Genomic DNA, 24,693 nt, shown 5'->3' with positions numbered 1-24,693 from the left:
CTTATATAAACTGTGGTTTTCCAGTGGGGCTCCAATGTGTTCCTTTGTTACAAGAAGTCCGTGTCGTCGGCGAATTCGATCAGTTTTAAAGCCGGTAAGTATGAGCATATAAACACATTTAACAGTAGAAAGTTGTATTTAAAGGGCACCGGTGTATTCAGTGTCTGTGTACACTGGTGTATGAATGAATAGGTGTAAATGGGTGAGTAGTTCCTTGATGTAAAGCGCTTTGAGTGACTTGAAGGTGGAAAAGAGCTATATGAAAATGTGACTATTTGGCATTTACAACTAGGCAAGTGCATCTTTTACAGAAATGTATTTAAACCCATCATTCAGTCACTATTAGGATTGTCTAAAATATTGAAAATCAGATACTAATCGATGCTAAAACTAATACTGAAGATAGCAAGTGTTTATACTGGGAAAAAATCACATTAACAGCTTCCTGAACAGTTTTAGTACATATTTGAGCTTTATCAGAACAAGTATCCAGGTTTAACTGCATAAAACTGAAACGCTGACTCTCAATGTTTAGTCCTGACTCTGCGCCAGGACTGAACCAGGACTGAACCGGGACTGAACCAGGACTGAACCAGGACTGAACCAGGACTGAACCAGGACTGAACCAGGGCTGAACCAGGACTGAACCAGGGCTGAACCAGGGCTGAACCAGGACGGAACCAGGACTGAACCAGGACTGAACCAGGAGACAAATGCATGAATAAGTCTGCCCAAGTCTGGTTTTGACAGTAAACCTTTGATTTTTGCAATATTTTTAGATGGTAAAAAGCTGCAGATGTTATTGATTTGATGTGACTGTTAAAGTTCAAGTCTGAGTCCATTATTACCCATAGATTTCTAGGGTTTAGCTGGAGAAAGTCGTTTTGCCTCCACACACTGATCTGTTGAATCCACTGGTCCATATTCACCTGCTGCAGTGAGACAAAGATCTGAGTGTTATTTGCATGCTTGTGGTAGAACACATTGTTGCTGCCTAACCGCCAAAGCGCCAAGATATCCTGTCGAGCTAGTATTAAATGCCAGGGAGAAGAGGTGTTTTTTGCACAAACTCGGGTATTCTACATATAAAAATAATCAGGCAGTCTTTATTTTATTTTATTTATTTGAATTTTAATAGGTTATGTTTTCCAATCTGAACCAAAGTGACTGTTAGCTTTGAGTCACTATTAACCTATTTTTTAATCTCTGTACAGCTCATTTTTCACTCCATATTTCAAAGCTTTATCAGCGATCGTACACCAGATTCTGATTTCTCGTTAGAACTGACATTTGCCAGCCGTTTGGCCTTTGAAACCTGCCCTTATGCAACGCGTTCTCCCTCAGATTCATAGAAACATGTACACAAACACCCACCTCCAGCCTTTCCCCGGGTTTATCTCGACGCTGCCCTCTTTCCTGCAAACCAACGGCTCATTCGTGTGAAGCTATGGGCGCTTCCTGTTACGCCTCTTATCCGTGCTTGTACAGACTTGTGCGCTGTATACGGAAACACTCGGGCGCTTTGTTAGTCCAAATTGGATGAATGAGGTGCTTTATTTTAGTAAAAGTTATGGGTATCAAAGATTGTCCTGGGATCAACGATTGTATTGTGTTACAGAGAAAAGAGGCTTAGTTTGATATAACATCTGATGAATTTTAGTTAGTGATATGAAATTAAGTAAGGAGGCTCTGAAAATTTAAAAAAACATGTACGAATAAAAATTTTAACTTGTATTGAAGCTATACCGTATTTGAGACATTAATAGGACAAATTTGGAGCTTTCCCGAATCCTTTTTTTTTTCTTTTACCACAGGGATCTCAAACTTGCAGCCCAAGAGCCAATTACGGCACGCGAGACAATATTTTGTGGTCTGCAGGACAATATGAAAGTTTAATGTTAGTGTGGCATTACCATGTTGCGTGTCAAAGGTTGTGCCAAATCTGTAAACCCCAAACACACATGTCAATCAACAAATAACAATGTATATCCATAAAATCCACAAGAATTGGCATATTTTCTCATGTATGTTGAAAACAGCAATGATGTTTGAGAAAATTTTAACAAACCCAGACTCTGCACGTGTATAAATCCATATAAAACATTAAAAACAGGGGCAGATGTGTGTATAAAAGTTCTCTATCACATTATTAAGTCATGTTTGTGTCTCCAAAGTCTCCAGTTTTGCGTTTTCTTTGGAGTGCGTTCCATTTTTGTGACACAAAACCATTAAAAACCCTTTCACATCTCTGTTTTTGTGCGGCTCGTCCTTAGCCTTACGCAGTCATGTGATCTGGTCTTAAATGTTCCTGTATCAATGACTAACAAGCACGGGAGGTTTTCTGGCGGTTTCTGAAGTCGTCCCTTTTATAGATACGTGTCATACGGTGCTGTTCTCTTCAGAATGGGTCTCGTCTTCATCAAAGCTAGTACAAGACTTTGCAGTGAATTTTATATCAAAACTACTGTGATTTTGTGTTGAAAAATCCTGTTTTTTATCATTATGGCAACAAAATATAGGCTTATAACAACACTATTAGTTATGAGTAATAGTAGTGAGCTATAGATTACACTGTTATGGTCTAGACGTGTTTGAAAATGTTCTGTTTCATGGCGAGATACTGGTAAAGCCTTTAAAGTTGGGCAGTAACTGAATATATGTGCTGAAAATACATGTTCTGAATATTTATGTTGAGTACTTACCGTTACTATTTCATTTGGTGTTATTCAGAATACAGTTACTGAATTAAAAGGAGTACATGGTGGTATTTCCTCATGTAATTTTGGCTTTGAACTGCATCGTATTAGTGAGAATAAACCAAACACAGCTCTTACAGTGTGTGCAATAAAAGTAGTGTGTAATTATATGTTATATGTAGTAAATATGTGTGTGTTTTCATACCAAAATATTGCATTCAGAATGTAACGGAATACATCCAAGTATTCAGCATTCTGTAACTAAATACATTTTCAAAGTATTTGCTGTGGAAAATTACAATTCTAGCTGAAAAGTAATACACTGGTGAAGCCTGTTGAGTTTTGAAATACAAAAAAGGTTCTCTGAGTCTCTCTCCTTGAGCATCTCTCCCTCTGGTCCTTAGTTCCCGAGCGTCTGAGTTCTGAGTATTTTTTACCAGAATGACAAAGCTACAAACATTTCAAAGCTGTGACTTTTGTTTCACACCCATGAGATAATCAACTTTTACACCTGACGACAGATTCGACAACAAAGACTTTCCTTAGCGTCTGTGTTCCCTTAGAGTCTCTTCATTTGCACAATGAGTATATACTTAAATTTCCATCACAGTATTCTTCCCATCGCTGCGTATGTGTTTAAAGCTACACTGTGTAACTTTTTTAGTAGAGGGTCGGCCATGTGCCCGTTTCCTGGAGGATGGAACAGAGCCTTCACACATGTTTATGTTCACGTCTCTTTATTTACACAATGAGTACACTTAAATTTCCATCATAGTATTCTTCCCATCACTGCGTATGATTTTAAAGCTTCACTATGTAACTTTTATTACTTTGCCAGGAAAAGTTAAATGCAAAATAGATAAGTTGATCCATACCAACCGTACCTGATCTCGCCTTTATACCAGTTACAGGTTTTATTACGCCAAATGTACTTGTATTTTTATAGTATTTTTGTAGTATATTTGTCATTGTTAGTGGGGTTGCCTATCCACAGATCTGACATGTAACTTACCCTAGTGTAGTGGTCACCGGTTTGACTTTATGGAGATGGAAAACTGTTTAACACTCTAGTACAGGTGAAGCAAAAACCTCTCACTTAAGCTGAACAGATGACGGACTCTTCGCAGAAAAAGTTCCGTAGTGCCCCTTTAGGAATTCGTTTTTCATTTACCACTGAAATCTGTGTTATCTCTGCTCTATTATATTTAAAACTTTGAATGTGCAGCCTCCCTTATGTCTTTTACACTGGAGTATTTTCTACTGAAGCCTCACTGTGGATAAAACGATCTCTCTGTTGGTTTGAAGGTCTGATCTTCCGATACCCGGAGGAGGATTATGAATCGTTCCCTTTGTCGGAGTCGGTTCCTCTTTTCTGTTTGCCGATGGGAGCCAAGATCGAGTGTTGGGCTCCAAACACTCGGGACCCTCTGCCTGTTTTCTCTACGTTTGTTTTAACCAATTCCTCTGGTGAAAAGGTGAGTTTACCCACACAGTCTATGCTTTGAAAAACTCATGTACTTGTACTTTACTTTTGGTATAGTACTATTTCAAAAACCGATTGTGTTTTACTGCTATCACATTATTCTACAGTCCTTCTTGATAAAATCCACTTTACATTATTATATATATATAATATTTGTAGAACATGGCAACAAAACAAAAAAGATTTCCTAAATGCAGATATGTGTTTTTACTGTTTCAAATTCAAATCATAATCCAAGTTGAGAAAGTTCGCAGCGCAAATCCTTGTTTTTGAACGTATTTTCCCTTATCATTCCAGCAGATTTTTTACTAAAACACACAAAATGGAAGCTGTTTTTTGAACCCTTGAATATAAACAAATGGCTGACACTCTAATTTACTTTAATTTAGTCTAGTGGTTCATTGATGTAAAGCGTTTTGAGAGCCTTGAAAAGCTGTATAAAAATGTGACTTTCATATATTTTACTTAATATATTTGATGCTTTCAGTGCGTCTATAAAATGTAGAAAGTAGTAGAATAAATTAAAAAAAAACCTTGAATGAGAGGTTGTGTCCTAACTTTTGACTAGTAGTGCATATATGTAAATATATATTGACCTTATTCCACCACGCTAATTTTTTCCGTACTAAACCGCGCTATTTTTTTGTAGTACCACTTCCGGAAGTCCCGTTCCTTTCAATAGAAGAAGTTGGGAAAAGTTTCAGCGCTAAAATATTATATAAAATACCATATTTTCTGGACTAAAAGCTGCACTTTTATTCATAGTTTGGCCGGGGTGCGACTTATACTCAAATATGTGAAATATATGATTTTTTTTCTTCATTATTATGCATTTTTTGGCTGGTGCGACTTATATTCAGATACGACTTATAAGTGAAATATGTTTTTTACTTCATTATTATACATTTTTTGGCTGGTGCGACTTATATTACAGAAAATATGGTACGTTGGTTTGTGGCGAATGTTCAATGTTTATGTACAACAGGGGCATCAGATTAATTTTCACAAAGGGTCACATCAGTGAAATGGCTGCTCTCAAAGGGCCAGATGTAAATGTAAGACAGTATAAATGTAACTAAATGTAATGTAAATTTAATGTAACTATTTTTTTATCTTGTTAATTAACTGTTTCTGTATTTATGACTAATTCAAGTTACAAATATTGCATATGAATTTGCATTGATATGAAAAAATGGCTGTGTCTCTCCTGATAAACTGATATTTTAAGACAGTCATACCTTTTAATTCACCTTGTAGTGGGCCACATAAAATGACGTGGTGGGCCGCATTTGGCCCACGGGCCTTGAGTTTGACACATGTGATTTACAACAAAAAGTCAACACTGCACCGATTCTCTGGGAAGCTTCAAAACGGCTCTGTAGTCCCTAGAGAACTTATTTGCCGTCAAGATCAGCAGCTCCAGACAAAATAACACAACCCGAATGACGACGGCGGCTTCCACGGCATAAATATCGACTCCTTCCTGTGTTCTTAGGTGTACGGCGCCGCGATTCAGTTCTACGAGCCGTACCCAGTGGATTTGTTGAGTGAGAAGCAGAAGATCCAGCTGGGCCTCCTCACCACCGTGGAGAAGAAGGTGATCCCAAACCGAGCGGTCAACACCAACAAGTGCATCTGCCTCCTCTCCCGATGGCCTTTCTTCAAATCCTTTCGCAAATTCCTCATGTTCCTGTACAAACTGTCTGTGTCCGGCCCTCACCCGCTGCCCATAGAAAAGTAAGTGGATTTTACATTTTCAAAAACCTTTTAACGTTTTGTTTTGACCATCTGCTTCTTTGGACGACATTGATTGGATATTGACAGATTTAAAGCAGCAACGAAGCACGAAGAGAAGCGGTTTTGAAGATGCGCTCGTGTAGAAAAAGCGATCGAAAATGTGAATCGTTGCAGTTATGAAATTAAAGACTCACTGCGCACGACAAAATAATATAAACGAAAAAGTAACCGTGTTGTTTAATGGTTCTATATTACGCAAAATGAATCTTTGTGAGGTTTAAGTTGTGTTAAAATGTTGTTACCGCATCAAAAACAGACCTGGAGCTGCGTTTTGTTTCATTCACACATGTTTGAGCAACCCTCCGACGCTCAAAATGCTTCCGTTCCACCTTGTGATGTCATTAAGTGGTAGGTTTTCACATTAACAGCCACCGTTTACGTTTAGTTTAGCAGAGACTGAAAATACAAGAGCTGAAATGATCCAAATGATTCTAGAAATGAAGGTGTGTGGAGTTTAAAAACACAGTGGAGCACTTCCTGTATCACCACATGATGACATCACAAGGTGGAACCAGAGTGTTTTAAGTCTGAGAGAAGAAACAAAACACAACTCCAGGTTGGTTTGTGACGAGGAAACGACATTATAACATAGAAAATTGCATAATACAAACCTTTTAAGACGACCTCAAGGAAAGAAGTGGCGAATCATGTTCATATTTTTTTGGACTTGTCCCTCGGTAGAGAATTACTGACCAGATTTAAAGAAATGTGTAGATAAAGTCCTCAATTCTGACCTTCCTTATACTTTTGAATTGTTCTATTTGGGTAAACTCGATGCTAATTGTTAAAAGAACTTTAGGATCATGTTGTTAGCAGGAAAAAAAAAAGGATTATTAGGAAATAGTTAAGGACAGACGCACCAAAAATGAAAAACTGGGTTGATGTGATGCAGGATATTTATAGTTATGGAGAAAAAGACTCATATTTTAAGATTAGAAACAGAGAAATTTGAGATTATATCGAAAGACTGGCTTGATTTTGTAAAACCACGAAGATCTGATTTTATCTAAATGACATTGTTCCCCTTTTTTTCTGCTCTTCATAAAGAAAATAAGATGAACAATAACACTTTTAAGAAAAACCAAAAGGATGTGGGTCAATTGTACACTGTATGCATATTTTCTCTTGCAAAATGAATAAAAATATAATTTAAAAAAAGACTTCAGCAGAGTAATTGTGTAATATATGTTCTATTCTTTCTCCCGCACAGGCACATTTCTCACTTCATGCACAACGTCGCCTTCCCTTCACCTCAGAGACCACGGATTTTGGTTCAGGTAATTTATTTATATGGATTTTTCTCTAATTGCAAATGAGTCGCACAATCGAAATCTATATAAATGTAACTTTTTTCCACGTTATTCCTGTTTTTATAGCTGTCTGCACACGACACGTTGATCCTCTCTCAGCCGGTGTCCACTCCTTTACCGCTGAGGTATGAGCAGTTTTATTACTTTTGACTTTGGCTTTTTTTTTTTTGAACAAGCAAGAAAACAAAGAACCAGATCACAACAGCTATAGAACATAGTATGAGATCTGAGTCTTTGTAAGGGACTTTTTTTGTTTTTAATGCTGATTTAGGCCTGTCACAATCACAAAACAGCAGTATTTCTACTTCACGTCATGACAGGGATGTTGTTAACCTAGAATATAACAGTCAAATGTAATTATAGCGGGAATAAATATGACGTAAAATAAAGTTAATGCAGTAACGGACAGAAATACCCTTTTAGAATCGTTAAAGAGCTGACCCTCAGTAAGAAATCGGTTGTTATAACATAGACCACGTGTGTCAAACTCAAGGCCCGGGGGCGAAATGCAGCCTGCCATGTCATTTTATGCGGCCCCAGACAAAGTAAATTTAAATGTCTGACTGTCTTAAAATGTCAGTTTATCCGGAGTTACGCAGTTACACAGACATTGTTTATATCTTTGCAAATTTGAGATGAACCATTTTGCTGATGTGGCCCTCGGTGAAATTGAGCTCGACACCCCTGACACAGACTGACCGCGAGTGTCATAGCAACCAAAGAGCCAATCCGGAGCGAGGTTGTTGAAAACCTGTTGCTAACGCTAACGGGAATGACCTCAGGAAAGAAGGCGCCTGATTTGTCTGTTATTAATGTTCATATCTTGAGTTACGGACGGAATAGTGAAATAAAAACACCAGGATCATGTAGAGGGTTAATACGAACATTTAAGACCAAAATGATGAGTCTGACAGCAGCAGGTACAAAGAGAGGGGACAGTTTTTTATGTAAAGTGAATTGGAGCCAAAGTCGATGGAGCTGGAAGGTGCGCTCATGCTCACTTATTTGGAACACGGTGGTTAGCAGGTTAGCTATGTCCATTTATTTATACAGTTCATATATTTGATGTCTTCCATATTTATCTAAAATGTAGAAATTAGTAAAAAATAACAAAAAAGAAACTGCTTTATTTTAAGGTTGTTATGGAACGGTTCATGATGGAAAAAGTGTTTGACCCACTGCAGCCTCATTGTCCCATCCCTGGGTTTCAGAATGAACGAGGAATTAGGACCGTTTCTATAGCGATTAACAATTAAAAACAAAATATTCTATCTTTTGAATGGGGGAAAAAATCCTCAAAATGTTGCGTATATAAAATGTAGCTGAAAAAACGTGAATATTTATGCAGCAATGTCCGGCTTAAACTTCAAATATTATAATAGGACCATAGACTGTGTAAAGAAATGGACTTAGTGAGTGTGACGTCACCCACAGCATTCGGCTCTGTTATTTATGTTCATATCTTGAGTTACGGACACAATAGTGGAATAAAAACACCACAATCATGTAGAGCGGGTTAATACGAACATTTAAGACCAAAATGATGAGTCTGACAGCAGCAGTTACAGAGAGAGGAGACGCAGTTTTTCAATAGGAAGTGAATTGGAGCCAGAGTCGAGTCACTTCCTATTTAGAACGCGGTGATTAGCAGGTTAGCTTTGTCCATATTTATCTAAAACAGCGATCTCCAACCTTTTTCCCCAGTGAGTTACCTTTCCAAAAACAAGCTACAAGTTTTAGCGTTTGCAAGAAATTGAGCAAATATAAGAGGCGCAGTAAAGCTTAGACGGGGCACAGTTAGACGTCTATAAAACATAAACCACTATCCATTTATTACTGCGCAAAGTTCGGCATCAAAAAGACACATTTACAGCGATGTTTGGCATTTAATTAAACCACATTTGAGTACACGTTGGAAACCCCTGATCAAAAATATAGAAATGAGTAAAAATAAAGACAAAAAAAACCACAGAATCAGAGGGTGTGTCCAAACTATCGACAGGTGTATAGTGAGTACATCCTTTTAATATCATATATATAAAGTCAATATTGTAATTAATGCGACATGTGCCCAGCTAAAGCAGTAAATTACCTGCGTGTTAATCATTGATACGGGAACATTTAACACCAGATCACGTGAGTGCGTAAGGTTAAGGCCGAAGAAAGAGGCTTTTTGCTGTTTTTCTTGACAAAAATGGAACATACACACACTTACACCTGTTTTTAATGTTTTAAATGGACTTTTTTGCTTGTTTTTCTGCTCATTTTTGTATTTTAACCAGAGCGCACATGAAAAACAGAGGCTCTCATCGCGTTCTCCTGTATAAATAACGATACGGTTCTTACTTTGCGTGTTGTTTTCCAGTGGAGCAGACTACAGCACTCTCCTGATGAACCTCGGGGCCGAAAACTGTGCCACGCTGCTGCATTTTATTTTACTGGAGAATAAGATCCTCCTTCACTCCCTGCGCCCGGACGTGCTCACCGGCGTCGCGGAGGCTGTGGTGGCTGTAAGTAGTCTGCATACAACACATTTACACTGCTATTTAGACCTGCTTATGCTAGTAATGGAAAGGCTAAAGGGGTTTGCTAGGTGCGCTGGGCAAATATATGGACGCAGCGATCGGTCAGTGGAAAGTATTATTGAATTATTGAATGCAGGAGTAGGTACTATTGCGAGGTGGAGCTTAACGGTCTGATATTATGTAAGAGACTCATGTTATAATGTTGTTAGCTCATCAAAAACGTACCATGGCTGCCGTCAAAGCGCCAAATGTAAAATAAATGTAACTACTTTTTAAAAATTGTTAGAAATTACAAATATTACATATGCTTTTGCAACGATGTAAAGAATATAGCTGTGTATCTGCGTGTCTCCTGATAAAGTGACATTTTAAGACCATCATAGCTTTTAATTTACCCATCGAGGGCCACATAAAATGATGTGGAGGGCCATATTTAGCCCACGGGCCTTGAGTTTGACACATGTGCTGGTAGTTTTCAAGTTAACAGCTCCTATAAACCTTTAGATTAGCAGAGATTGACCAATAATGTAATAATTTTGGCCAAGTTTAAATATAATAAGCCCAGAATGTAATAACTATGACAATAATGTAATGTCCCTCTCACATAAAGGACCAAAGAAAACGAGGGCCACCAGGTCTAAACCAGGACTATTCCAGGTCTAATCTAAGACTAAACCAGGTCTAAAAGTGACCTACGTCATTTCCACTGTAGCTTTGAACAAGAAATTATCCAAAAAGTGGATAAAATGAACTCTAAATTTGGCAAAACCGACAAACTGGAGTGCTCCTTTGGTATTACCTGATTGGCTCATCGTGGTTATTACATTTAAACTTGACCAAAATTATCACATCATCAGCCTCATTACATTCTCTGTAGCTGCAAAGTTGTATATGTCATCCATGCATGTTTACGTAATCTAGCGATCTTTCCCAAGCCGAAATCGAACCCTCTTTATGGTTAGCAGTGCGATTCTGTCTACTGTATATACATCACCCAGTTTTATTTACATACAGTAAAGAAAGATGGGAAAAAACACACTACGACTTCACAAACCGGATGCGATGGTGATGTGCAGTTGTTTCATTAGCAGGATGCACGCTGATTGTGTCGTGATAGCGCTCTGAAGGGGAGTGGCCAAAGTCGAAACTGAAACGTCAGCATTTTATACGTTACTTTAAGAGTAAAAAGTACAAGTATTGTTCATTTGATGATTGTTCAGTATTGATGATTTTGTGTTTTTTTTGTTTGTTTTTTGTTGTTGTTTTTTTTTCGTAAAGTAGCTGTACATTTATGTTTGACTTTGTATAATGTAGTGAATAAGAGTCAGAGTTGATGAGGGGCAGATATTATAAGCTTTTGCTTCCTTCTGTGCCCTTTCATTCACTTAACAAAAATTGTACAAAAGCCGTAATACTGTATGCAGTTATGCGGATTGTTTTGTTTTAATGAATGAAATAAAATAAAATATATATTATTATTAAAATTAAATATTAAAATTCATTTGTTAAAGTGTAAACGTCATGATATTGATTCAAAATGAGACATATTTTGATCAACAGTAACGATACAAATCAATTTCTTAATTTTTCATATGAAATTTGTGTATTTATTTTTATAGCAAACAACGAAATGGTAAAAAATAACCCCTCAAATCATATGAAAAGTACTTTTTACTGTCAGTCCTGTTCAGAAACATAGTAGAGTGGAAAGTACAGATACTGCTCTCAAATGTAGTGAAGTAAAAGTAAAAATCATCCAGTTTAAAATGTACTTAAGCAGCATAAATTCTACTTAAATACCATACTTTACGACTTGTACCTTGGATTATTCTCCTTTCCTCGTCGTAGTTGTGTGTTTAGATACAGATCTGGTTTACAAAAGTGTCCCATTTATTTAACCAACCGTTTTTATTGACGTTGTGAAGTTGATCGCAGTATTACATCACTCCTGTTATGTAACGTTTGTATCTGTTCTGTTTATGTTTGTGATATTTTAAGTTAGCAGAGAGAATAAACACGCAGGCTCGTATAACTTTGAACGTCATTTTAAAGTGTACACGGTTTGAGTATTAACCGCAACACTTAACCTGTTCAGCGCGGTGCAACACTCCCTCTTAAAAACAACAACGTTACTGCGACGTAAGCGAACAATTACAGGTTGTATTGTGAAAGTGAAATTGCTGCTTTTCATTGTTTATTTGGATAGACTGTGTAAAGAAGTGGACTAAGCGAGTTTGACGTCACCCGCAGCGTTAAACTTCAGTCAAATGAAGCTCGTAGCAGTTTTAGGAGGGAATTTAGAGCTGATTTTACGTATTAGGAATTACAACTGCGCGTATCATAGCAACCAAAGAGCCAATCAGGAGCAAAGATGTGGAAGTTAACGCTCTTTGCCGCTTGATTTGTCTGTTTTTAATGTTCATATCTTGATTTACAGACACCATAGTGAAATAAAAACAGCAGGATCATGTAGAGCGGGTTAATACGAACATTTAAGACTAAAATGACGAGTCTGACAGCAGCAGGTACAGAGAGAGGACACAGGTTTTACATAGAAAGTGAATTGGAGCCAGAGTCGATGGAGCTTCCAATTTGGAACGTAGTGGGTATGTTTACTTGCTGTATTTGAACTTTAGCTTCTAGTTTGTTGAGATTCAGCTGTCGGTTGCCCCGTTCAAAACATGTTGTACTTTAGAAGACACAGCGTTTCACAATATCTCCAAATTCCCCCAAATGCCGTGAATGTTCCCGTAGTTGGCAGAAGCAAGAAGAGTTTATTTGTACAGTTCAATTCATACATATTCATTTAAAGTGCTTTACAGAATAAGAAAGACATTGAAATCACAATACAACAAGTAAAAATATAAATAATCATTATAAAATTAACATTAAAAGAGAAAAGTGCACATTAAACCCTTTCTGTCATATTTACAGCTAAACAAAACTGTTTGGAGCCTGGATTTAAATGTTGTTAAATATTCCAGGTTTTAGCTGCACAAAACTGAAACACTGATTCCCCATGTTCAGTCCTGGTTCAGTCCTGGTTCAGTCCTGGTTCAGTCCTGGTTCAGTCCTGGTTCAGTCCTGGTTTAGTCCTGGTTTAGTCCTGGTTTAGTCCCGGTTTAGTCCCCGTTTAGTCCCCGTTTAGTCCCCGTTTAGTCCCCGTTTAGTCCCCGTTTAGTCCTGATTTAGTCCCGGTTTAGTCCTGGTTTAGTCCGTGTTTAATCCTGACTCTGGGCACCAGCAGGAGGCCAGAACTAAAGCAGGACCAAAGCAGGACCAAAGCAGGACCAAAGCAGGACCTAAACAGGACCAAACCAGGACCAAACCAGGACCAAACCAGGACCAAACCAGGACCAAACCAGGATTAAACCAGGACTATCAGTAGCCTGGTCCCTGAGCTCCTCCTCATGTGAGATGGTTCGTGTGGCTCATGTGGGAGATGTTCTTTGGTGCTGGTCCATGGAGAGACTTGTTCACACTGAGCTGCTTTAAAGTCTCTGAGCCACAGGAGCCACAGACCTGAGCCACAGGACACATGTGTGAAGTACTTCCTGGTTCTAGTCCTGACCTGAGCAGCAGTGTTCTGGATGTACTGCAGCTGTGTTAAGGCTCGTTTGGAGAGTCCAGTGAGTGAGCAGGACGTTACAGTCGTCTAACCTACTGGAGACAAATGCATGGATAAGTCTCTTTAAGTCTGGTTTTGACAGTTTACCTTTGATTTTTGACATGTTTTTAAATGGTAAAAAGCTGCAGATGTTATTGATTTGATGTGGCTGTTAAAATTCAAGTCCGAGTCCATTATTACCCTTAGATTTGTAGCCTGGTTTCAACTTAAATCTCTTGAGTAAATCTTGCATATTTCTATCATTTGCGGTCAGCCATTTTGCATTTGTTCTAATAAGATCCTTTTAAATGTTTTTCCAGATGCTGTTCCCATTCCAGTGGCAGTGTCCCTACATCCCTCTGTGTCCTCTCTCTCTCGCTGGTGTCCTCAACGCCCCATTACCCTTTATCGTGGGGGTGGATTCTCGATATTTTGACCTTTACGATCCCCCTCCGGATGTCGTCTGCGTGGACCTAGACACCAACACGATTTACCTGTGAGACTTAAATCACTGTTTATACTCGACATTAATCAAACAAAGGTTAAGAAACGTGTTATTTTGGGGATTTTGGTCGTCTTGGTAAATTACTGTTTCGGTTCGCTGCAGGTCTGATGAGAAGAGACACAGCAACTGGAAAAACCTCCCCAAAAAACCCAGCAAGAGTCTGGTGAACTCACTGAGCAACTTGCACCACCAGCTGGCCACAGGTGGGAACAACACCCGACAGTTTAATAATCATGGAAAACTGAATAATATTATGTAATTATTATGTCACACAATCAGAATGTTGTGTTGTTGAAAACTGAAGTAGGATTTTTGTTTCATAGCAAGAAAACTCAATGCAAAAGGTCCTGAAAGGTCAATAATGGCTCATAAAATATTAGTTTATATTTGTAATATAATTTTAAATGGAGGTAAATTTGTTTTCTTGGGGGGTTGGGCTGAATTAGGTCTTAGAGCCATCCTCAATGAAGTAGTAGTAGTAGTAATAATAGTAGTAGTAGTAGTAGTAGTAGTCGTCACAGTTGCTGTATTTACAGTTGTTGTTTTTGCAGTACTTACGGTTGCAGTAGTCACAGTAATAGTTGTTGTTGTTGTACTTACAGTTGTTGTTGTTGTACTTACAGTTGCAGTAGTCACAGTAATAGTAGTAGTAGTTGTTGTACTCACAGTTGTTGTACTTGGTGGTTGTTGTTGTTGTAGTACTTACAGTTGCAGTAGTCACAGTAATAGTAGTAGTAGTTGTTGTACTCACAGTTGTTCTTGGTGGTTGTTGTTGTTGTTGTAGTACTTACAGTTGCAATAGTCACAGTAATGTTGTTGTTGTTGTTGTACTTACAGTTGTTGTAGTCACAGTGGTAGTACTAGTTGTAGTTGTACTCACTGTTGTTGTTGTTGTTGCTGTTGTAGTCACAGTTGCAGTAGTCACAGTAGTAGTTGTAGTTGTTGTTGCTGTCGTGTTGTTGTCGTACTCACAGTTGTTGTAGTGACAGTTGCAGTAGTCACACTTGTAGTAGTCGTAGTAGTTCTTGTTGTACTCATAGCTGCAGTAGTCACAGTAGTAGTAGTAGTTATAGTTGTTGTAACAGCTGTAGTACTTACAGTCATAATTATCGTGGTAGTAGGTGGTAGTGGTATTAGGGATGCACCGATTCAGCTTTTTCAATCCTGATACTGATACTGATACTGATACTCTGACTTTAAGTATTTACTGCTACCAGTGTTTGGACGGAAAATAGTACAAATTTCCATAAAACACAGTTAACTTATTACACAAGAGATCCAGTTGTGTTATGTAACTGTTACGTATCCTTCAAATAACTGCAGAACCTTCATATGAATAACAGATCAAACATTATGAAACAGCCTCATTACGTCCAATTAAAGGCACATCCAGGGTTTCGACTGGAACCGATACTCGATCCAGCTCATTTTTCAGTATCACTGCTGTTTAATTGGTATCAGTTTTGATATTAGAGCATCCCAAAGTGTTATCAAGAAGTATTCATTTCAAGTACACATGTGGGCACTAATGCTTCCTTATAGAACAGAACAGAATACGAGTCATTCAATAAATAAGGTATAAGGACTTTTAATACACATAGAAGCTTACTTTTTTATTTGTTTTACTTGTTTTTCACCTGGATTTAATTTCTTTTGCAGATTAAAAAAAACTTTGAGAGCCTTCACCAACCAAAAACTTGATAACTGACCGCTGTTCGATCCTGGAGCTTCTTGGTCGACCATCTTTGTTAATCGCCAAAACTCTCAAAGTTTTTTTTTTTAATCTGCAAAAGAAATTAAATCCATGTGAAAAACAAGTAAAACAAATAAAAAAGTAAGCTTATATGTGTATTAAAAGTCCTTATACCAAAAAATTCACCTTATTTATTGTATTTTTCCTGATATTCTACTGAGATGTAAATGAATCTTTGGCTCAGCTCCTCATAGAAACAGCACAAGGACAAACAGAAGCAGAAACCCACACGACATTTACATTACATTCTCCTGTTTTTACACATTTATTTCAGTTTCCACGCGACAGCCCAATCAGGACTCGGGCTCGGCGGTGGACATGACGCCCATCGAGGCCGACTTCACGTGGCACAAGAAGAAGACCGCACTGGAGATGGAGATTCAGGAGGCCTTTCTGCGCTTTATAGCATCCATTTTGAAAGGCTACCGCTCCTACCTCAAACCCATCACCACCGCGCCGTCCGAAAAGGCCACCGCCGCCGACTCGCTCTACGATTTACAAGGTACAGACGAACGCAACATGGAGTCCACGAGAAAGAGACGACATTTTGAAATAATTTACAATAATCGGATCAAATTGCTTAGTTTTTAATTGGTTTAATGGTGGAAAAGGAGGAAGCCCAGGACACGTTGAAAGGACTATGTCTCTGGGCTGGCCTGGGAACGCGTTGGGATCCCACCGGAAGAACTGGAGGACGTGTCTGGGGTGCGGGAAGTCTGGGAGTCCCTGCTTAGACCGCTACCAGCCCCGGATAAGCGGAAGAAAATGGATTTGTGTTGATGTAGTTATAAAAACGACCAATTTAAGTCATTTTCATCTTGTTTAGTTGATATTTAAAGGGCTCATATGACACTATTTTAACACACAAACCCTGCATTTAGGCTTAGCTCTTTTCTCAAACTGAAAACACCCTGTTCCACCTTGTGATGTCATCATGTGGTAAAACAGGAAGTGCCCCACAGTGTTTTTAAACATCTGACAGATAGCGATGGAGACTTGTGTTGTCGTCATTGGATTAAAACTACACGACCAACTTCCTTGTCTCCCTTTTTTTTAATAGGTTTCTTAAAAAGTCGGGACCGCGCCCATCAGAAGTTCTACTCCCAGCTCACCAAAACTCAGATCTTCATCCGGTTCATCGAGGAGTGCACCTTCGTCAGCGACAAGGACACGGGCCTCGCCTTTTTCGACGACTGTGTGGAGAAGGCAAGTCTTCAACGCAAAAACGCACACGACATTCTGTTTACCGGCTGTTTTTCCACGAAAGAGTCTTTTGTTGTGATGTTTTACTGGTGAAACTACCCATCATGCACTGGGGGATTTGAGGAAGTTAAATTTCCTTTGATTCAGTCTGTTCCTCTGCTCTTTCCTCTCCTCGCAGCTTTTTCCTTCTGATAAAATCACCGACAAAGGCACCAAGGTAATGGTTGATTCTGTTATCACAATTTCCGGTCTTTTTTTTATTTTGTCATGATTAATATTTTCCTCTCCTAATGATCTTTCCTGCATTACGTCCACTAATCGAAATTTATTACATGTTTTGTTTTATTTTAAATGTGAAGTACTACGCAAAGGTGTTCGAGGTGGGATGAATAAAATAAAAATAAAAGAATAAAAAAATAAATAAATGCAATAAAAATAATAAATAATAAATAAATAAATACAATAAAAAATATCAAATTAATAATAATAATAATAATAATAATAATAATAATAATAATAATAATAATAATAATAATGATAATAATAATAATAATAATAATAATAATAATAATAATGTTATTTCTGGAACTAAGCCAGGACCAAACAAGGACAAATTGACTTGAATTGTGAGCTTTAAATTGTGTTATAATGCTTTTACCTCATCAAAAACATACCTGAAGTTGTGTTTTTATTCACACGTTTGAATAACACTTTATTATTAGTCTGTCTACATCTCCAAACCTCAAAATGCTCTGTTCCACCTTGTGATGTCATGAAGTTCAGTAGAAATTGGTCATTCTAAAGCTGAAATTATCCAAATGGAGCACTTCCTGTATTACCGCATGACATCACAAGGTGGAACGGAGGGTTTTGTTCAGTTTGAGAGAAGAACTGAGTCTAAATATGGAAGATTTGTATGTTAAACATGTGTGAATGAAACAAAAAAACACAACTCCAGGTCTGTTTGTGATGAGGAAACAACATAATATGGACCAATTCTTCTATGCAATTCCATGTTTTTTGGCACATTAAAACGCCTTCCCCTCGTCGATATCTCTTAAAACCTCCCTTTGCGTAGTACGTTTTGTCTCTAATGTCACGGACGGAGGCTCACACGCTGCTGCTGTTTGAGCGTAGGTCGAAGCGGAGTCGTCGGAGGACACGAAGTTGCTGGAGCTGGATGAGTCTCAGAAGAGCGAGCACACTGTGTTTGTGATGCCCCCTGAGCCGCCAGTGGAAGATGGATCAGAACCGGCCCTGAGATACACGTAAGAATCAAACTGCCCGTTACATACACAAGTGGACCCACAGTGTTTATGATCACTTCCTGTTTGAAACGCGGTTGCTAGCAGGTTAGCTATGTCCATTTATATATACAGTCTATGGTTGTAACTGCATTATACAAGCTGACCACTAGGGGTGCAACGATTATACTGCAGTTTAATCATGACCTTTATATATTTGTATAGATATTATCGGCTAATTTAAAATTATTTTATTTTTAATGTGGATAATGATATATATAAATTAGCTATTAGATGCAACATGCTAATGTCAGTGGTGGTGGAACTCAATTTTGTTAAGTAAAAGTACAGATGCCAGAGCAAAAAATACTCAGTACTCAGGAAATGATCTACTTCTAAAAGTATTTAAGTAGCTGTTTAAAAATGTACTTAAAGAGTAAAAACTAAAAGTATTTTTCACAGATTTTGAGTCTTATAAAGCTTCAAATGTGGTGATTTTGATTTGATTTGAGCTGAATTTTGTTCAACAGAAACAATTGAAAAATGGCTCATTTTTTCTAGCTGTTTTTACTTGCATATTTTTGTTCGCTAAAATTATAAACGTGTTAAAAATAAACCCTCAGATTTTTCAGCAGGTCATAAAGAGTAACCAAAAAATACTTTTACTTTGCATTCCTGTTAAAAAATGTAGCGGAGTATAAAGTACAAATACTGCTCTCAAATGTAGTGAAGTAGAAGTAAAAATCATCCACTTTAAAATTTACTTAAGTACACATTTTAAGTATCTGTACTTTACTTAACACAATACTTTACTACTTGTACTTCTGTATGTTGCTTTACTGTACTTCAGAGAGGAATTACAAAGGCAACAGAACTTATAAAAGTGATCATATTTATTTATTTATTTATACATTTTTGACATGACAATCTTGACTTTAAACTTTCACTACTTACACATTTATATATATATTTTTAGTACCATCAGTTGTTTTCTTTAGAGGTTTTAAAATACAGTTTAAACTCTTATGTGTGTGTTTTTATTTCCTACAGATACAAAGGATTTCCCAGGTTAAATATGGACTTATTTGACCGTCCCAGAGAGCTCCGACCTGCCCTCAGCACCAGAGCAGCCGGGGCCAGTCTGTCCAGCAGCCCCGCGCTCCTGGCCAAGAGGACCAAACAGGTCAGACCTTTTACAGCGACTCTGACACCTCGGGATGGAACGATAAAGAATAATATCGTTCATCGTGATACAAAGAGTCAACAATAATCATTCACGAGGCATTTTTTATAGTCGTGACAAAGATACTCGCCGTTATTTCACCAGAATGTGCAGAAAAAAACGACTTTTCCCTGATTCACTGATAATAAAGTACAAACTATAACAGCTGTTTAAATATAGAACCTGTTCATAATATTCAAATTATAATTATTCATACCCAGAACATTTTTAAACTGTCAACAGCAACGTTAATAATTGTTGTGATATAAATCGGTTAATCGCAATTATTTTCCGACACCAAACGTCAGTATTGTCCCGTGAAAACTGGGACAATACTGACGCAATATTTTTAGTGTGTTTTTGAAATTACAAAGGAAATACTGCCCAACAATTAACTTCCTATGATGTGGAGAAAAGGTGACACTGCTGCACTGCCCCCTGTAGGTCATGCAGGTAAAGCGCAGGATGGGTCAAATTTATTGGACAATATTTTGCAGAGAGATGTAAATTTGTGCTTTAACCTCAGCCTTTATGATGCAAAATTGACTCTTGTGAGCGTTAAGTCGTGTTATAATGTTGTTTCCTTCTCATAAACAGACCTGGAGTTGTGTTTCTGTGTGTATATGTTTGTGATGTTGTGTTTTGTGTTTTGTTGTTGTAGGAGATCAAACTGGCGTATAAGATGGCGAAGCGTTTCTACCCAAACCCTCCTCTGTGGGCGCGGTGTCTCTTCAGTCACTGCTACAGTCTGTGGTTCATTTGTCTCCCTGCGGCTGTGAGACTCGCCAAGTCCAAGAGCAGAGCCATGCAGCAGGCCTACAACGTCCTACTGAAGATGAGGACCACCGAGGTCGAGATGCTGGACGAGGTCGAGTCTGAGCTATTACTACTACTACTACTACTACTACTGTTATGACCAAGACTATTACTACTACTACTACTGCTACTACGACTATTACTACAGCAGGCCTACAAAGTCCTACTCAAGATGAGGACCACCAAGGTCGAGATGCTGGACGAGGTTGAGTCTAGATTACCGCTACGACCAAGACTTCTACTACCCTTACTATGACTACTACTATTACTACTACTGCTACGACCAAGACTATTACTACTACTACTACTACAGGTGTTACTACAGCAGGCCTACAACGTCCTGCTGAAGATGAGGACCACCTACGACTATTACTATTACTACTACTGCTACAACCAAGACTATTACTACTACTACTATAACTTACGACTATTAATACTATTACTATTACTACTACTGCAGCTACAACCAAGACTATGACTACTACTATTACTATTACTACTACTATCACTTTTACTACTACTACTACAACCTCCTACTATTACTACAACTATTACAACTACAGTACTATTACTACTACAACCTTCTACTACTACTACTATTACTCCTACTAGTATAACTACCACTATTACTATTACTACTACTACTGCTGCTAATACTACTACTGCTACTGCTACTACTGTTACAACCTTCTACTATTAATACTACTATTGCTAGCACTATTACTGCCACTTCTACTGTAATAATATATATAGATGATTTAAATAATTGTATCATACAGTAAGTACACGGTTTGAGGTACCGTAAATTTCGGACTATAAGCCGCTACTTTTTCCCACGTTTTGAGCCCTGCGGCTTATACAACAGCGCGGCTAATTTAAATATTTTTACTGCCTAACGGCCACTGGGGGGCGCTCTAACAGTAAATGCAAAAGTGAGACATGGGGAAAGATTATGACCTGAACTGCTTTTCAGACACAGTTAAAAAAAAAAAAAAAAAAAGACAAAAAGCGTTTCCTAAATTAAAACTAAAAAAACCTTCTGTGTACCATCTTTCTGTGTAAATATCACACGTTACAACACAAAAACCTGCAGCTTATATTCAGGTGCGGCTTATATATGTACAAAATAGATTTTCTTTTCTAATTTAGCTGGTGCAGTTTATATTCAGGTGCGCCGTATAGTCCCAAATTTACAGTAAATATCATGTGTTTTACTTGTCTTAAATATTATTCCTCTTGATTGTGATTCCAGACACACATTGATGTACGCTCTCTGTGTGTGTGTGTGTTCAGGTGTGTTACCGAGTCGTCATGCAGCTGTGTGGGGTCTGGGGTCTCCCTGTGATGGCGGTGCGTGTCCTGGTGGAGATGAAGAAGGCCGGAGTTCACCCCAACGCCATCACATACGGATACTACAACAAGGTACAACACTGCTACTTTGTTAAAGCTCCTGTATCACACAAAACGGACTCTTGTCGCTTTAAGTCGTGTTATAATGCTGTTACCTCCTCAAAAACAGACCTGGAGTTGTGTTTTGTTTCATTCACATGTTTGAGTCGCACTTTATTATTAGTCTGTCACATCTCCAAAGCTCAAAATGCGACGTTCCACCTTGTGATGTCATGAAGTGGTAGTTTTCAAGTTAACATCTCCTTTAAGCTTTATTTCAGTACAGATTGGTAATTCCAGGTCTGAACTTTTAGTAGATAGACACCGCCTTTATCAGTGGTGTTTAAATATAGAGCCATGATTAAAAAAAGCCATAATTACTGATCCTGAGTCGTCCTCGGTCTGAAGGAACAGGAAAACTCCACGTGTACGGTTCAGGATGTTTATTTTTTAGGAGGAGGGAGCAGGTGACATCGAGGGAATGATTATTACACTGGTAGTTTCGTGTGGGTATGTGTGTGTTTATCTGAAAAGAAAGACAAAGTATATATGCATCAGGAGCGCCAGAAACACCAATAAACTATACAATGAAATGAAAAGAGAAAAAATATGTCATGCTATTACACAAAGGAGCCACAGGGGGCGCTCCAACACAATAAATGAACTTGTACACAAACCTTAAGTGTTCTTATAAATGCAATAATGGGCAAAATGAGTAAACAGACTATTTACAGATCGATGCAGAGAGAATATTGGCTGTTGTAGGAGGATGGACAGTAGATTTACACAAATGAAGTGTTGTTATGTGATATTTACACGTGGAGCACATCAAACGATAAAAAATAGACATTTGAAAATAAACTGGCAAAATTAAAACATTCATACCCAATTACAAACTATATTTTTTTTACAGTATCAGTGTTGGACTTTTACGTTTAATATTTTTATTGACAAATAACACATTAAGACAACAAATGCATACACACTTTTTTCATTTTTATGTAACAAGTACTAAAACTAATTTTTTTTTTATAAATAATATTAAATGAAAAATAAATAATAATAATAATAATAATACAAAAATAAAGTAATTAATCACACAAATCTTGAAAGGATGGATAAGAAGAGCATCACACAATAAATACTAAAAACAATATTATAAATCATAAAAAACACTTTTTATTTATGTATTTTATTATCATTATTTATAGCAACATAAATAAAAAGTGTTATTTTATTTATGTATTTATTTTATGTATGATTTATAATATTGTTTTATTATTTATTGTGTATTCTTATCCATCCTTTCACTCAAGATTTCGTGATTAATTACTTTATTTATTTTTATATTATTGTTATTGTTTGTGTTATTATTATTATATTTGTTATTATTCTTATCATCATTAGTAGTAGTAGTAGCAGTAGCAGTAGCAGTCGTAGTAGTAGTAGTAGTAGTGTACTTTTAACAGTATCCGTGCTGTCTGTCCAGGCTGTGTTGGAGAGCCCGTGGCCAAGCAGAAACCGCAGTGGTCAGTTTATGTGGACCAAGCTCCGAAACGTCTTACGAGGAGTTGCACAGTTCAAACACTCTCTTGACCCCAGTTCAACCAAGAAGGGAACTCCACTCAGCACTTCAGGTACAAGTTATATCTTATTTTATCGTTATTTATGTCAACTTTTATTAAATTTAAATGTATTTCTATGTGCAGCTGCCGTTAGTTCAACGAGCGGAGATCCAGACCGTCTGAGCCATGGCAGCGCCGACAGCTCCGGTGACGTCAATGGAGTCGACAACGTTTTTGTTCATAGTCACAGTTTGAAAGACGCAACGGACAACTGTAACACAGGTCGGAAAATAAGACTAAAGTTAAATTAGTTTTTAAAAGTGCACTTGGAGATTTTACTGCTTTGCCTGGACTCAACATGTGTTTTATTGCTCAGAATTACAATGAAAGAAAGGCATTGTTACTGTGACTGGGGTCGATTCTCCACAGACTAAACCTGTAAACCTGCTTGTCTCCATGGCGATATACATTAAACACTTAAAGGACCAATATTACGCTATTTTCTGATCTGTTTTAATGTTTCTTCAGCAAAAACAAACCCGAAGTTGTGTTTTTTTGTTTCATTCACCCACGTTTAAAACACAAATCTTGCATATTTAGCCAGAGTTCTTCTCTCAAACTGAAAAAAAACCCACACTGTTCCACCTTGTGATGTCATCATGTGGTGATACAGGAAGTGCTCCACTGTGTTTTTAAACTCAGCACACCTTCATTTCTTGAATCATTTGGATGATTTCAGCGCTGGAATTGCAAACAAACTCTACTGAACAAAGATGTAAAAGGAGCCGTTAACGTGAAAATTGCCACTTCATGACATCACAAGGTGGAACAGAGCATTTTGAGCCTTGGAGTTAAAGGATAAAACATTACTCAAACGTGTGTGAATGAAACAAAACACAGCACCAGGTTTGTTTTTGAGGAGGTAACAGCTTTATAACACGATTTAAAGCTCACAAGAGTCCATTTTGTGTAATATATGAACCTTTAATGGAGATAAATTCGCTTACACAGTTTTTCCAACGCAGGTCAACACTCTGATCAGGGCTATGGCTCCAAAGACGAGTTACATCAAGAACTGGCAGAGTCAAATACAGCTGTACTTTCCACCGAGGAAAGGAGCCCAGACAAGTCACAGCACACTGGTAATCACACATGTACCGCTAAACAACACGGTAATTAAGATTATTTTGAAACGTCTATGTAAAATTGTATTGTTTTTGTTTATTTTGTGGTCCAGGAGGAGACATCGCCGGCTCTGTGGACAGCGCCGTCACGGTAAATGAACCTCCCAGCCCTAAAGATGTGAATGCACCTGCTGCGAGTATCGTCAGACTGTCCACTGGGAGTTTCGACGGAGGAAGAGAAACTGGTAATTTAGTTGTTTTTGAGTTGGGTTTAGGCGTTCTTTTCTTTGAGACTGTATTTATAAATGGACATGGCTAACCTGCTAGCCACCGCATTCCTCCAGCAATTTGGTTTCAATTCACTTTCTATTGCAAAACTCACATTTCACTTGTCATTTTGGTCTTAAATGTTCGTATTAACCCGCTCTACATGATCCTGGTGTGTTTATTTCGC

General features: G+C 37.8%; 1 protein-coding gene across 4 annotated transcripts in view; it reads left to right on the top strand.

Annotated features, from left to right (window-relative positions):
- Window positions 1-24,693, top strand: part of dennd4c (DENN/MADD domain containing 4C) — an 80,481-nt gene that overhangs the window by 40,832 nt on the left and 14,956 nt on the right. For 2 of the 4 annotated variants that reach the window (XM_033984037.2, XM_033984036.1), the window contains 19 exons: window positions 25-94; window positions 4,002-4,171; window positions 5,675-5,916; window positions 7,187-7,253; window positions 7,353-7,411; window positions 9,652-9,796; window positions 13,739-13,914; window positions 14,026-14,126; window positions 15,951-16,178; window positions 16,737-16,882; window positions 17,058-17,096; window positions 18,017-18,147; window positions 19,174-19,306; window positions 20,007-20,213; window positions 21,455-21,583; window positions 23,040-23,187; window positions 23,260-23,397; window positions 24,141-24,257; window positions 24,353-24,484. In XM_033984037.2, the coding sequence (XP_033839928.1) occupies window positions 25-94; window positions 4,002-4,171; window positions 5,675-5,916; window positions 7,187-7,253; window positions 7,353-7,411; window positions 9,652-9,796; window positions 13,739-13,914; window positions 14,026-14,126; window positions 15,951-16,178; window positions 16,737-16,882; window positions 17,058-17,096; window positions 18,017-18,147; window positions 19,174-19,306; window positions 20,007-20,213; window positions 21,455-21,583; window positions 23,040-23,187; window positions 23,260-23,397; window positions 24,141-24,257; window positions 24,353-24,484 (2,578 nt within the window). The remainder of the gene's footprint in view (window positions 1-24; window positions 95-4,001; window positions 4,172-5,674; window positions 5,917-7,186; window positions 7,254-7,352; window positions 7,412-9,651; window positions 9,797-13,738; window positions 13,915-14,025; window positions 14,127-15,950; window positions 16,179-16,736; window positions 16,883-17,057; window positions 17,097-18,016; window positions 18,148-19,173; window positions 19,307-20,006; window positions 20,214-21,454; window positions 21,584-23,039; window positions 23,188-23,259; window positions 23,398-24,140; window positions 24,258-24,352; window positions 24,485-24,693) is intronic. The other 2 variants (XM_055229056.1, XM_033984039.2) reach the window with 1 other exon arrangement.

Source organism: Periophthalmus magnuspinnatus, chromosome 18 (genome assembly GCF_009829125.3).
Source record: "Periophthalmus magnuspinnatus isolate fPerMag1 chromosome 18, fPerMag1.2.pri, whole genome shotgun sequence".
In the NCBI taxonomy this organism is placed as follows: Eukaryota; Metazoa; Chordata; class Actinopteri; order Gobiiformes; family Gobiidae; genus Periophthalmus; species Periophthalmus magnuspinnatus.
This window is presented reverse-complemented; position numbering and strand designations above follow the sequence as displayed.